Source organism: Akebia trifoliata, chromosome 8 (assembly GCF_017979445.1).
Source record: "Akebia trifoliata isolate Shusen 1 chromosome 8, ASM1797944v1, whole genome shotgun sequence".
Lineage (NCBI taxonomy): Eukaryota > Viridiplantae > Streptophyta > Magnoliopsida > Ranunculales > Lardizabalaceae > Akebia > Akebia trifoliata.
In genome coordinates, this window is record NC_141382.1 from 8,028,397 (window position 1) to 8,042,665 (window position 14,269).

Below are 14,269 nucleotides of genomic sequence, written 5' to 3' on the forward strand. Positions count from 1 at the left end.
ATCATTATTATTTTTTGAAATATTTTTCACTGGACAGTCGGAACAATTTCCAATTTCCTTCGAGATTATCATGCAAGGGAACAATCTCCTTTGAGCTTATCTGATAGAGATTGTTATGGTAGATAGGATGCAGATCAGATTATAAATCTTGAACAAAATTACTTTAAAGTTTACATAATAGCATATAAAATGTTTTCAAGATAAAAAGTGAATTATTTGGAAAAATAGTTATGGGGGAAATGAATTCATCTGTTCAATAACATTTAAGAAAATGTCGAGAGAATAACATCAGTAGATGAGAAAATTATTTTCTCGAAGGATTGGTTGGAAAAATGTTTGTTCGCTCAAGGGGGATCCTTTTTATATGTAGGTAGTTTTTCATTAAAAAAAAATGAATTTTTACCCTCATCTAAGAATTTAACGAGTCGTGGATTTCATTTTCTTACTAATCTCATAAGAAAATGAAATCCAGCCCCAAATGTACTATTTGATATAAAGGGTCAGATCTCTTGACTCATGGAAAAAAAAAAACAAACAGGTGATTAAGATTTATCCTCGGGATAAGTATCTTCTAGATTTGTGTTATTAAGAAATACAAATATTAACTGTTGGATTTTGTATCTAAGGGTTGGGATCAGGTGTTTTTTACACGAGTCATTCTTCACAAATCAACAGATCGTAACCCTCGATAAAATTGTAAATTTGAAAACCTTTAACCCTAAATCACACCCTTCAACCATTCAAGCCCTTAATGTAAATTTAAATGCACTCCCTTGTAATAATGTTAATTTGAATGTGCTCCCTTGTAATAATGATTGACATCTCTCTCTCTAATATTTTTGTGGTGGAGAAGAAGAGTTCTACTTGATCTCTCTCTCTCTCTCTGTCTCTCTCTCTCTCCACATTAAAAAAATTAAAAAAAAAAACAAATAAAGTTTTGACTATATTTTTGTGGATGGGAGGAATGACGACAATATTAGCTAGTTGAAATATTAAAAATGTTTAAATTCAATGCCTCCTGCCCTTGGAAGATTCTGACATTCTGGTTGGTGACATAATAAATTCCATTTCCACCCTTGAAGCCACTTTGGAAGAATCAACAAATACTATTCCCATTGCCAAGTGGCATTTTTTTTATGATCCATCGAACATGAATATTTGGTACATTGGACCTAGACATCAAAATCATCGTTATGGCTAATTCCTAGTTAATGGCTTTAAGCATTTTCATCATGGGCCCATTAGTTGAATATTTGGGGTCTGAAGCCCATTTCTCTACAAATCTCAATGCCCCTCTTACTTGGCTGCCAAACTGCTCAATATTAGCTTTTTAGGATTTCTAATTTTATATCTACGATGAGTCATCATAGTATTAGAGGCATCATAGTGAGATTTTCACGATAATTTTCTAATTTTCTCACCCACTCATGCAAGATTTTAAAAACCCAACTAACAAAAATAATAAAACCTTATCTCAAAATTTGGAATTGGCTAAGTGAATCATGTTCCTCTTTTCCATTTTGTTTTGAAATTGAAATTAGCTCATATCTACTTTCATTATCTTTTTCCGTTTGAGACCGAGATGTATCGTCCAAGTTAACTCGATATTGGAGTTGATCAAAATCAACTCATAAAGTCATTTTTTGACTAAGATTTATGACTTACGTTCATTTTTTTTATTTGACTCACGAGACATCTCAAATGTATTGAAAAACTCATCCGAAATGACTCGGTATCAGCCTGGATGAGACTACTGAGTTTAAAAACCATGGTTGGGGTTGCCAATAGAATCCACTTAAATCCGTTTAGGATTGTTCGATCCATCCAACAACACTGGATTGAAATCCGGTTTTGAATTTTTAAAAGAAAAAGAAAGGACGTCTCGGTGATGGTGATGTGGTGGTGGTGCCGTGGTGGTCCATAATTGACTCCATGTCTTTTAGCTCAATTGAATTCTATATCTTCTCTTCTACCACTACTCTCTTCTCTTGATCACCAAAACCCATTCTTCACTTTGAAATTTTAATCCCACTCTCTAATACCTCTCAAATCCATCTTAAAAGGTTCCACACCATAAACATGAATGATCATTCCTCCTCATCTGCTCTGTCTTCTTCACTTCTGCCTCTGAAACATGAAACAACTGGAGAGAAAGAAACCCAACATGAAACTACAGAGATACCCATTTCTAATTTTCATGGTATTTCTCCAGAGTTGCTTCAGAAGTTGGTGTATGATGCTTTGGTGTGGAGTTCTCTCCATGGGTTTGTTGTTGGAGATAAAAGTGTTCAGGTATATATATATATATATGTATTTTGATATTTATTCAGTTAAAAGGAAAAAAACATTTATGTATCTTAATTAACTTCTTTTATTAATAATTTTGATGGGCTAAATTCATTGTTATGTTGATGTTTTTATTTATTTGACATGGAAGAAATATGATTTAGTAGAGTACCAAGTTTGTTATCTTTTTATCTATTGCTTTACTTGATACCCAATTTGATTTTCCTTTTCTTTTCTTTTCTCTTTTGGGTAATTTGATGAGAACTTATTTGTTAGCATAGTTAGGTCTTTTAGAAAATTGCATTGTGTCATATATGTATGAACATGGAATTGTTGTTGTTTTTAAAAAAAAAAAAATATGTCTACACTATTTGCAATAACAAAGACACTAACTGGTGTTCCAGTATCAGACAAGAATAAGAATCATCTGTCACTTTGACCCCACAAACCCGATAAGCTGACATGGTTGTACAGTTTATTTCATTTGTTGAGGAACATATTTGATTAAGAAAGATTGTATTTTGATTAGTCGATTGGATTAAATGATATAAAATATGTAAATAATATCTGAAAACAAAATATTGATATGTTAAAGATCTATTTGGCAAAGGGTATTAGCACATGCCTCACACGTGGGCACGACACGATAGTTGTTAGAAAATGGTGTCTCCTTTTTTCCATATTCAATTGTTTCATTGGTTTCTTTTTTTTTTTTTCTATTAGCAATGTTCATTGTTTGTTTTCAAAGGTTTTGGGATAAGGCTCTGATGATGGTGGTAATGAGGAAAAGAACCTCAAAAGCCGTTTGGTTTGAATTTTGATATTTTGAAGTGTATGAAGGATTTCTAACTTACGTCAGCCTAATAGTTGGTAATATATTTTCCAGTGCTACATAATTTCTTCTTACTGTTATTGTTTTCTCATAAGATCAGTTTGTAATTTTGTATTTATTATAGTTATTGGATTTTGCTAGTTCTTCCAAAACCTATACTTGCTAATTACAAAAATAAGGCAAAGTGAATACATTCAACATCATCATCAAAGCCTTATCCCTAATTGTTCCTCCATTCAATAATGCCTAAAGTCATGTATGTCGTTAATTCAAGTGTGTTCATATCCTCTCCCATCCCTTCAATTCACATCAGTTTTAGCCTTTCTCCCGCTCTTTCAAACTCATCAACTTGCTTGCTCTTTGTAAGTGGGGTTATTATCAGTCTTAAAAGCACATGACCAAAACATCTCAGTCAACTTTGCAGTCACAAATGAGCTCATTCCGAATTATGTTTTCCTTGGTCAGTTGGTCTTTACACACCCATTTCAGCATCGTCTTTTCTACTAGTTCACTCTACAAACACATAGGTCCTTGATTGCCCAACATTCAACTCCATAGAGCATGGCTGATCTTACTGTTTCCCTATAAAAAATTCCTTTTAATTTGAATCAAGTACTTTGGTTCACATAGAACCCAGAACACGCCTCTACTTCAATGATCTTGCTCTTAATTAATGGAAAATATCCACCTTAATTTCTATATTCTTATGGATAATAGAACCAAGGTTGAGGAAACGGTTGATTTGGGGTATTTCTTGACCATCAATTTTTACTGGCCCTTTCTCTTTATGTCTTTCATATTCTAGAGTTGCACTCGCTATGCTCTTGCTTGGTTGTAATTATTCTAAAGACCTTGTGTTTCAGTAGCTTTTCAAAGTTTTAGACTTGTGTTGACTTTTCTCTACTCTCATCATGTCATGTATTACAAAGAACATACGCCAACCTCCTCATGAATATGGGCTGTTACTTCATTTATATGTGTGATAGATAAATACACACTTTTATTTGAAGTTGGTGATTAACTTGCAGAGATCAGGAGTAGTTCCTGGAGTGGGTATGGTTCATGCTCCTTTTGCCCTATTGCCCACGTCACTCCCTCAAAGTCATTGGCAACAAGCGTGTGCGTTAACCCCCATTTTTAATGAGCTTGTCGATCGTGTAAGCTTGGATGGAAAATTTCTGCAAGACTCACTATCCAAGTACTCTCTTATCTTCTATGCTTTCTATATTCATCTTTCTTTGCTCTTTTACTTCTAAATTTGATTGCCATTCACTTGTCTATGTATACAATATATGTAGTTCTAGCCTCATGTTAAGTCCTTATTGTTTACAACATGTATAGAGTTGGCCAATTGGTAGGCAAAGTAGGTGCATCTTTAATTCTCTTCTTATCACAAGTTTGTGGGGCATTTAGTGAGAGAGTTGGGTCGGAGGGTGGAGTACAACATAAGTTTTTTATCATATGTTCGGAGTTCTAAAAGTCTGATCAGCAAAATTCGTATGAGGTTTTGGCTCCACTACACATTTTTTACATGTTTATGTGGGTGGGTGGAGCTGGGGTCGGGGAATGCTTAACTTATCCTAGATTCAATTCATTCCAATTTCATTGTGTTTAATAGTTGGGATGCCTTTCCCCTTGGTGGCTAACATTTTTTTTTGTTAGAAAAAGAAAGGAAACAGTGATATGGTTGGACTTGGGGTTTTATATTTCACAATGATGAAAATATCCTTTCCTCGTGAGAATCATCGAAAATGCTTGTTTAGGAGCCTCTCATTTTCTTGGGTAATAGTCCTTTCCTAATTCCTAGATCACTACTTTTAATAAGACAACAAAAAGTCTGCTTGGAGCATTTGAGTTTGACAAAAGAATTTTGTGAATGATAAAATGAGCTCTTGTAAGTTCTGCAAACACCCTAATTCCTCTTTGTTTCTCTTTCTCTGTTCATCATATTTTCCCTTTGTATCTTTTCATGTAATCCACGGCTCATTAGTTTTGTGATGCTTATTACCGACCAGAAAACAAAGTAAAAGAAGTTTTTCTCTTGTGACACGTGAGATTAGAAGCACAAGTGAACTGATGTCATTGCTTTACTTGCATTTTTCCTTGCACTGCAGAACTAAGAAAGTTGATGCTTTCACCTCTAGACTCTTAGATATCCATTCCAAGATGTTGGAATCCAATAAAAAGGAGGTGAGTTCGAGCTCTTAACCTATTCATTCTGATAATCTGAACAAACTGTTTGGTATGATGGTGGGAGAGATTCTAATCCTATATCTGTTACTAAAATAGGAAATACGTTTGGGTTTACTTCGCTCAGATTATATGCTTGATGCTCAAAGTAAAGATCTTCTACAAATAGAGCTCAACACAATTTCATCTTCATTTCCTGGTCTTGGTTGCCTTGTCAGTGAGCTTCACAGGTAGATAGTTCTTGCCAACCTTATTAGCTTGATACTGCTCAAGCAAGTATCCTTACCTTGACCTTCAACAAGTATCATTTGTCAGGAATTTGCTTAATCTATATGGAGAACACCTCGGATTGGATTCCACTAAGGTCCCTCAAAACACGGCTGTCAGTCGATACGCAGAAGCATTAGCTAAAGCTTGGCAAGAGTACAATAATTCCAGGTTCGAGCAAACTAAATTGGTTCCCCAAGCCTTGGTTTTTCTTGGTTCTGATCATGGTCCTTGTGAGGTGTCACTAACTTCAATATATATTTGTACAGAGCTGTAATTATGGTTGTAGTTCAAGCTGAAGAGCGCAACATGTATGACCAACATTGGCTTTGTTCCATATTAAAGGAGAGATATCCTTTTTATCTTCGCAAATAGTTCCCATATTTGCAATATCTCGTTATATTTTTTGAGAATTCTGAAAAAAACAATCGCAATTGTAAATCGTAAGAGGTATTGCGATTTTTTCTTTCTGTTCTTTCAAATCCCATGGAAGCCTTACAGTATAATGGACAAAATATTTATAATTTTCTGATTTTTAAATGTTATTTTCTTAGTTTCTATTTTGTGAATTGCCAAAGGGGTATCTTCCTTAAGTTTGTAACACATATGGTGTGACCACCATTCGGAAAACGTTAGGAGAAATCAATAAAGAGGGGAAGCTTCTATCTGATGGAACACTTCTTGTGTATGTTTCTTCTTTTCCTTGTACTTTTGTGTTTTGTGTGGTTTTGTGCTCTAAATTTGATAATTTTAAAGCTTTTTTTACATACAGAGGTGAACAAGCAATCGCAGTCATATATTTCAGAGCTGGATATACCCCAAATGATTATTTGTCAGAATCAGTAGGCAGTTCTTCTTTTCTATTATTCTCTGTTGATATATTTATCCCTATAACATACTTAATTCTTATTTATCAAGTAGGAATGGAGTTCAAGGCTACTAATGGAGCAATCCTCAGCTATCAAGTGCCCATCTATTTCCTACCATTTGGTAGGAACCAAGAAGATTCAACAAGAGCTAGCTAAGCCAAATGTTCTTGAAAGGTAACACATTGACCTTTTGTAGTAGGTCAACTTTTCTAGCCCTTATGTTTTTTGAAATCATTTGTGAAACTTTTAATGAGTGGTGTATTTGGCTTGTAGTCCTACCAATTAAGTCCCTTGAATGTAAAAGAAACTATAGCTATTTTTGGTCACTAATACATGTACATTAAAATTCAGCCAAATCTAGTTGTATAATCAACTGGACCATCAAAACCACATCCAGTTTTTAATAAACAAGCGAGTTCTGCTTTCTTTCTTTCTTTTTGTGAGCAAGTTTGTTGAGAGCAAACAAACAGAACATGCAATTCTATAAGATAGCACTCTAGTGAGATGGGAGGGTAACCAACTCAAAACGAAATTACAACCCAATTGATTGTTCCACTATAAATACAAAATCATCAAACTGGCAACCCATAAACTCGGGCAAGATAGAAGACCAAAATAAATTAAAACCTTAATAGTAAAGTGGGTTCCATTTTGACTTGATAAAAACTTTGCTTTGTCTAGAACTCTCTCATCCAAGTTGAATTTCTAGTTTGACTCGTTGAACTTTTTCAACTAATTGGAATCTGACCTATAAGAAAAAAAAAATGAAATCTAAAGAAGCAATAACTGCGATGTCTAATTAAGGATTTTTCACAATTTTCACTGAATTTTTGTTTGTCATTTGAGCAGATTCATCGAGAATGAGGATGATGTTAAGAAGCTACGTGAGTGCTTTGCAGGGTTGTGGAGTTTGGACAATTCAGATGTCATGAAAAAGGCCATCGAAAGACCTGAATTATTTGTTCTAAAACCCCAACGAGAAGGAGGAGGTCTGATTCTCTCTAAACTTATTGTGCCTTTATTGTTACGATGATTATGATTGGTCATCATCCAGTTCTCTAAACTCATTCTGCCTTTACCTACGTTGATAATGATTGGTCATCATCTAACTTTAGGGAACAACATCTATGGAGACAATGTGAGGGAAACCATACTGAAATGGCAAAGGGACGGGAGTGAGGAACTTGCTGCTTATATCCTCATGCAAAGGATTTTTCCTAATGCTTCTCCTGCATTTCTGGTCCGAGATGGAATTTGTCATCAAGACCACGCTATATCAGAACTTGGGATATATGGTGCTTACCTAAGGTACTAAGTTTTCCCTTTCATAATATGGGTCCAAAATATTTTTCTCCTTTAATGTTAGTGGCCTCCGCCATATTGGGGGGCATTTCTTTCTCAAGCTCCGTAAAGGGGCATTTTTATCCTAAAACAGCTTACACCATTCTAAACTTTATTGTCGTTATTCCCAAAATGGACGCACAGTCGAAAGCAAGTAGAAAATTTGAAGAAAACCTTCTCAAGGATTTAGTAGAAAATAAATAGCTTTGTAAGATCCTCATTCAATTCTCCCATAAGCAAAGGAGTTCATGGCTATGTATGTATGTAGGGACAAAATCTCTTTCCTTGAGAGAAATCACTACGAACTAGAAAATATCTCTTGTGACCACTAGTTTCCTAAGCTCAACCTACATAATAATACTAATCATACTACAATGAAGAAAATATCTACAATAATATTAATGAGATACAATTAACCATACTTGCCTAAATTAGCTTAAGGACCAAAAACTTACTTCTTTTTATATCGAACCTGAAAGTAAAGCAACAAATTAAAACTTGTGATCCGGCACCCTGTTTGTATTTTTGGGCATAACCCACTCAAATCAAGTCTAAAGGGCATAGCTCGTTGCATAGTATGCCACGCGCCCTCCCATGTGTTTTTTCTTCCTCTGCATTTTTTCCCGAATTTCTGACGATGCAGGCTGCATTATTTTAAGTTTTGATTAGAACTTATTTCCTACAAAAAATTTCTCATTGATCATCTTTTGAACCTCAACGTTCCCTTTTAATATGGTTCTCCAATTTGTAGGAACAAAGATAAGGTTATAATGAACCACCAATGTGGTTACCTGATGCGGACAAAGGTCTCATCATCGAACGAAGGTGGAGTTGCTGCTGGATTCGCAGTCCTGGATAGTGTTTATTTAACTTAACTAAATCAAGGTAACTTCATATTGGTATCATAATTAATAATCAATCATAAAGCATGGAATCAAATTACTGACAACCAAATTATTTTTGGGACGATATCTGGACAAGATTATTGAGATACAACTCAGTGGACTGTAATTGCCACTATATTTTTTTCCCCTTTGTTTGATTGCCAGTGCAGTTGTAGAAATGAAATAAGTTTTTTTTATCAGTAGGGTTGCTTTATTTTACAAATATAAGGTCATGTCACATGTGTGTCCTCTTTTTTTGTAAATGATTCTAAGGGAATAGTAAAAAGAGAGAGAGAGAGAGAATAATGTTCACTTTTGTACATGTGAATAAAATGAACGAAGGCCTGAAGCAAATATGAGTTGAAACCCAAGTAGAATCACATCATGTAGAAATTTGTTTCGTCTACATTTAATGAGCAACCTTAGCTTTTCTGTCAAAGGTATTTGATCCCAGGTCTCTGGTATTACTACTCACAGACTTCACCACCTTACCAAGGTGGCACCTTTGTTTTCATCGTCTGTCAAATTTCATGTTAGAATTGACTTTTGTTTTCCCACAAACCCAATTGGGGTCGAAGTGATACACCTTGGAGTTGAGGAAAAGTGAAGTTGAGGCTTGAGAAGAGTTTGGGGTCAAGCTGTGCGCAAAGGAAGTGGAACTCTACATTCTCGGGGTATGCTGACTGTTGTATGATTGCTTGGATGGCAGCTATTGCTCCCCTAAGATAATTTGTGTCAAGAGTCATGGTGACATGAATGCAGTTGGTGTCATGAGATCCACATGAGTTCCCGTTGCGAGATTCGGGTCAAGGGTTAGTTTTCAAATGATGCCAGAGTTGGATGTAGGGTAAAGTAAGAGGAAAGGTGATGGTATCCATGAGGCTTTGGAAACTAGATAAGAGAAGGTTTAGGAGAGGTGGTAAAATAGAACTCTTTTTCCTATGAGAGCTTCTGTTGCCACCCAAAATGTGTGTAAATTCTAGGGTGATTTGCATATGAATTGGCGGTGCTGTTAGCAAAAGTTGGCTTGGCATTAGAATCTCTCTTTTCCTATTTGTATCCTTGAAGTGGGGTGTCTGATTTATTTTTAAAAGTAGTTTTTTATATTTCAAATGAATTTGCAGCTGAAAATTTTTTAGGACGCCCTTTTGAGCCTTAGCCGAAAAAACAAATCGTCTCCAAACAGTATGGCACTGACTTGGTTCTAGAGTGACATAGATTCTTAGAGATAAATTAGAACAACAAAACAGCAAATCAGAGACGATACATGAATGCAGTTTGGATCTTATCTAGTTCGAGCTTCAATCTGAACTGTCGAAGTGGTCATGGATAGGTTCGGCCTGAACACCTCACTGAATCTTGACATACATTACACACAATGTGTGAGTTTTATGCTAAAAAAGAAGAAGAGATATTGAAGACAACACCTTGGCCAAGTAAGTCTCACCAAACTATTTCTTTCATTCTCATTATTGAATAAATTTTGAGGAAACTAAGAACAATGTATTTACTTTCTAAACAAGGGAAAAATGCAAAAAAAAAAAAAAAAAAAAAAACCCGAAATTGTGATGCTTAGCCACAATAAGAATAGAAGAAAATCAAAGTGAAAAACGAAATAATTTTTTTTTTGTGACTGGTCCTTGATCATGAGGCTACTCTTCTTTGTTCAATCCACCCGTGTTCATGGGCCCTTTTCTCCCATAATATTGAGAGCTTACGCTCAGCTATGAGCGCTGCTTCAACCTTCTCTCTTGCTTCCTCACATGTTTCCACTCCAGCATTGCACTTTTCTGCTTCTTTTTGGTACTGAGAAGATGTCTTCTTTGCTTCTAGTATCGATGCCTTGGTGTGTTCCATGCTATCATTTGATACATTTCTTAGTAAATTTAGCTCCTCTGAAAGTAAATCTATCTTGTCCTTCTCCATTTCCTTGTTCATGTCAGGATCATGTTTGCCACAGTCTTCAACACATAAAATGAAAATGAATAATATCTCAGAGGCAACAACAAAATGGGCAAAAATTGGTGTAAATTATGGGACTCCCAATCAAAGAACCTTAAGAGTTGCATTGTTCTATAATCAACCAAATAAGATTTGAAAAGCCACCAAGTTAAGATCTCTCAAAGACTCCATCTCTCAATTAAAAATTAAAAATTAAAAATAAATAAATAAGAGATACCCAGACACTAGATCATATTATTTCTATACCTATAAATTTTAACAGTTTATGAAAAGTAAGTCTCACCTAATGGTATGGAGAAGAAGGCCTCTGAAGAGCAGTCACAGACACATTGAGGACATGAGGCCTGAGCAGCTAAATTCTCTTTGAAGTGCCAGTACAATGGAGGTCCCAAAATAAAACCAACCAAACAAACACCTACCAACACCACCAACAATCTAAGAACACCATGACTACGAAAACCATGGTGGTGTGATTTATAAGCCATCTATACCCCAACAAACCAATCTCCACTTAATCTAAAAACAAGAAAAAAAAAACAAACCAAAATTTTCTTTTATGTAGATATCAAGAAAAAGAATGTGATTTTAGCATAATCAAGGATAAAAAAAACAAATATGGAGGGAACCCATTTGAAAATCTGAGTCAAATATCCAAAATCCGACTTACAATCAAATATGGGATTGGTTTCTTATTATTTACAGAGTGCATCATTAGTAAGGAAAAAAACCAGAGATCAAATCATTAAAGAAACTTGAGCTCAAGATCCAAGAAAACAAAAGAAAGTCAATGGTTCCTTTGTTTTTCAAGAAATTAATGGTGACCCAGATCCCAAAAACTAAATATTTATGAAAGCTTCTGAGATTGGGAGTCTTTTAGTTTGATTGAAAGAGTAGAAATGGCGAAATATTCGGCTTTGCGACTTTTGATCATTAAAGACGCTTTAATGGATCACTTTGTTTATATAATTTCGGGGTGGGGTCTCTACTTCCAGGAGTTGGGTGTAACTAAACTTCCTCTTTCTTTTATTGCCACGTGCACACTAGTTTCAGGCCCACAGCCAAACATTCACCTCCAAAAATAGTTTGATTGGTGATTTCTGACCATCTGATCTGAACCCAGATTAACAAGGCTTGTATCTACAGGTAAAAGAAGTCCCATCATACCGTGTTTCTCTAATACAAGATTACAAGTGTGATCAGTGTTTGTTCCTCAATCAAGACCCTTAATCAATGGCCCTAGTAATACAATGTTGATTGGATGATCTAACAATCTGATGAGATTGTTAGGACGATTTAAGCCTCATCTCATATTGGATCTAAGAAGAGTTGTTTAGCACCACTTGGGCTGTCAATTTTGGTCATTAACACAGCCCACAAACAAGGCTTTGATCCTTAACCCACGGTTGAAAAAATTCAGCCCATTAAATGTGGGCCAAATTTGGGCCTAACAATGCTCAACCCCCGCTACTATATTGTGTACATTTATAACATTTAGTTAGATGTATGTCATAAAATAACTAGTTTACTCCCATCTATTGCTATTTTTAACACTAAAATGGAGATTCGACCCTATTTTAATGAAAAGTAATATCAAATGGATCTAAATGGCTTCGAAACGTGCATGATATATTATTTTATAAAATCCAAACCCAACCTCTGAGTCCATTAGTGTTGGTTTGGACTTAACCAACTTAGGCCCGATGAGAGTTAGGACTGGTCTAAGGTACAACCTACCTCTTTAGAATCATAGAGACAAAGTCGGGGTTCGGGAATAATTTGGAATAGGGAGCTCCGAAAAAATTGGCAAAAGATGGATAAAGTCGGGAAAACATCCGACCAATTAAAATATAAAATAACTTTTTTAAGTACAAAAAATATAAAATAATACTTAAAAAATACAACAACAAAAAAAAAAAAAATCATGATTTAATTTTTGAAAAAATCATTATGATTTAATTGACAACATCTAAAATCGTGATTTAATTGCAACTTATTAAAAAAATCACAGAATTTTGTCCCTATGTTTAGGTTTGGGTTGAGGCTCATCCAATTCGGATGTTAAGCTGACAATTAACAGTCCTAACCACCATCCTTCGATATGCATTTTTTGTCATTGGTTATTGATCATGAATGAGTTAAATTAATTTGTTTAAAGTGTAGTTGACGTGGGTCGTGTGTAGTTAATAGGAACTTAAGGGGTTTGGTCCAAGTCTCTCTCTCTCTCTCTCTCTCTCTGTTTTTGTTTTTTTAAAACCGAGGTATCTGGTCCTCTTAGAGCATCAGATTAATCTTTGTGCAAGTGCAATACTCCCAGCACCCCCTCCCCCACATGCACTAGGTAATTTCTGGGATAAATCCCTAATGGTGGACCCTAAAGGGCAATTCGAACTCAAGACCTCCACTTTCTAATGCGTGGTCCTGGCCATCTCGAACCCCTTCCCATGTCTTCACGATATGATCTACCGTCGACTTCTTCAAAAAGTACAACCCATAATAAGTTGTGTTTGATAGGAGTAAAAATGTAGGTAGAGCTAGGGGTGCAACTTGGTCCAATTCAAACTAAGAATCGAACCAAACCAATAGTTTTGGGGTGGTTTGGTTTGGCTTGGAGCAAGTTGCAGTTCGGTTCCGGGTTACGAAAATGGAGAACCAATCAAATTTGATTTGATTCTCGGATCAAACTTGTATAAAATCGAACCAAACTGAGAACCGAACCTTATGCAATAAATTAATATATAAGTATATAATAATTATTATGAACCATTTTAGGAGTTAGGACATAGATTAGTGATCTTTTATGAATAAAGTAATGATTTTTTATTTTTGGATTTGTGATTTATTTTATGGAAATTTATATTATTTTTTCATTAAAAAATATTACTTACAATTTATTGAATATTGGCAATCTGTAGAACCGAACAAAGCCGACTTTAATTCGGTTTGGGTTGGTTAGGTTCCAATGGAATTTGATTTGGTTCTAGTTCTTATTTAGTGAAATTGACCTATGTCGGTTCGGTTCCAATTTGACCTCCAAATCGAACCAAGTTGCACCCCAAGATAGAGCCGTAGAGGTGGTTAGTTGTTGACATTTTTTTTGTTGATTTTAATAGATTAACAGACTCATTTGCTTACTGTAAATTTGGACTTGGACACCAAATGATACAAGGCCATCAATGGATCGAAACAAACTTGAAATCCCATTCCTTCGGATCAGATAACTCTGGGTCTGGATCATGTAATGTTGCAAAATATATAATACTGTGTGTTTATAAGATTTTTATTGGAATCTAAATCCTCGATCCACACCCAATGTTATCGTGTCGGAACGGATTGAATTCTGGGTCTAATCCAATCCATTGACCGCACCATCAATTAGGTCTAATAAACTTCTCATGGAATTGGTAACAATTTAGTACCAATCCAAACCTGATCAATTGACACCCCTAGTTACAACCATCACTTGCAAGTCTTCATTCATTTATGTGCCAAGCCTGCATTAATTAATTTAAAGAAAAAAAAAGCAGTTAAAGTACCCTGGTGGAGGGATTTCTTTTATATTTAGTGCCTAAGTTTTAAGACTTCTCTTAATAGTAATTTTTCTTTCTAATCAATCCTTGAACCTCACTCACCACATTTCT

General features: G+C 35.2%; 2 protein-coding genes across 2 annotated transcripts; one reads left to right on the top strand and one right to left on the bottom strand.

Moving 5' to 3' along the window:
* The first annotated feature begins 1,812 nt into the window (after positions 1 to 1,812).
* Positions 1,813 to 8,869, top strand: GSH2 (glutathione synthetase 2). The gene is made up of 12 exons (XM_086450616.1): positions 1,813 to 2,292; positions 4,147 to 4,316; positions 5,233 to 5,308; positions 5,408 to 5,538; positions 5,624 to 5,746; positions 5,845 to 5,925; positions 6,180 to 6,260; positions 6,348 to 6,417; positions 6,497 to 6,618; positions 7,294 to 7,433; positions 7,560 to 7,752; positions 8,537 to 8,869. The coding sequence occupies exons 1-12, from the start codon at positions 2,080 to 2,082 to the stop codon at positions 8,658 to 8,660; spliced, it is 1,524 nt and encodes a 507-aa protein (XP_086306742.1). The 5' UTR covers positions 1,813 to 2,079; the 3' UTR covers positions 8,661 to 8,869.
* A 662-nt stretch (positions 8,870 to 9,531) lies between these two features.
* LOC147395877 (uncharacterized) lies at positions 9,532 to 11,542 on the bottom strand. Its single transcript, XM_086450617.1, has 2 exons — positions 10,915 to 11,542; positions 9,532 to 10,630 (listed from the first exon to the last, which is right to left on the bottom strand). Exons 1-2 carry the CDS (start codon positions 11,114 to 11,116, stop codon positions 10,314 to 10,316), a joined length of 519 nt encoding a protein of 172 aa, XP_086306743.1. The 5' UTR covers positions 11,117 to 11,542; the 3' UTR covers positions 9,532 to 10,313.
* Positions 11,543 to 14,269: the final 2,727 nt, after the last annotated feature.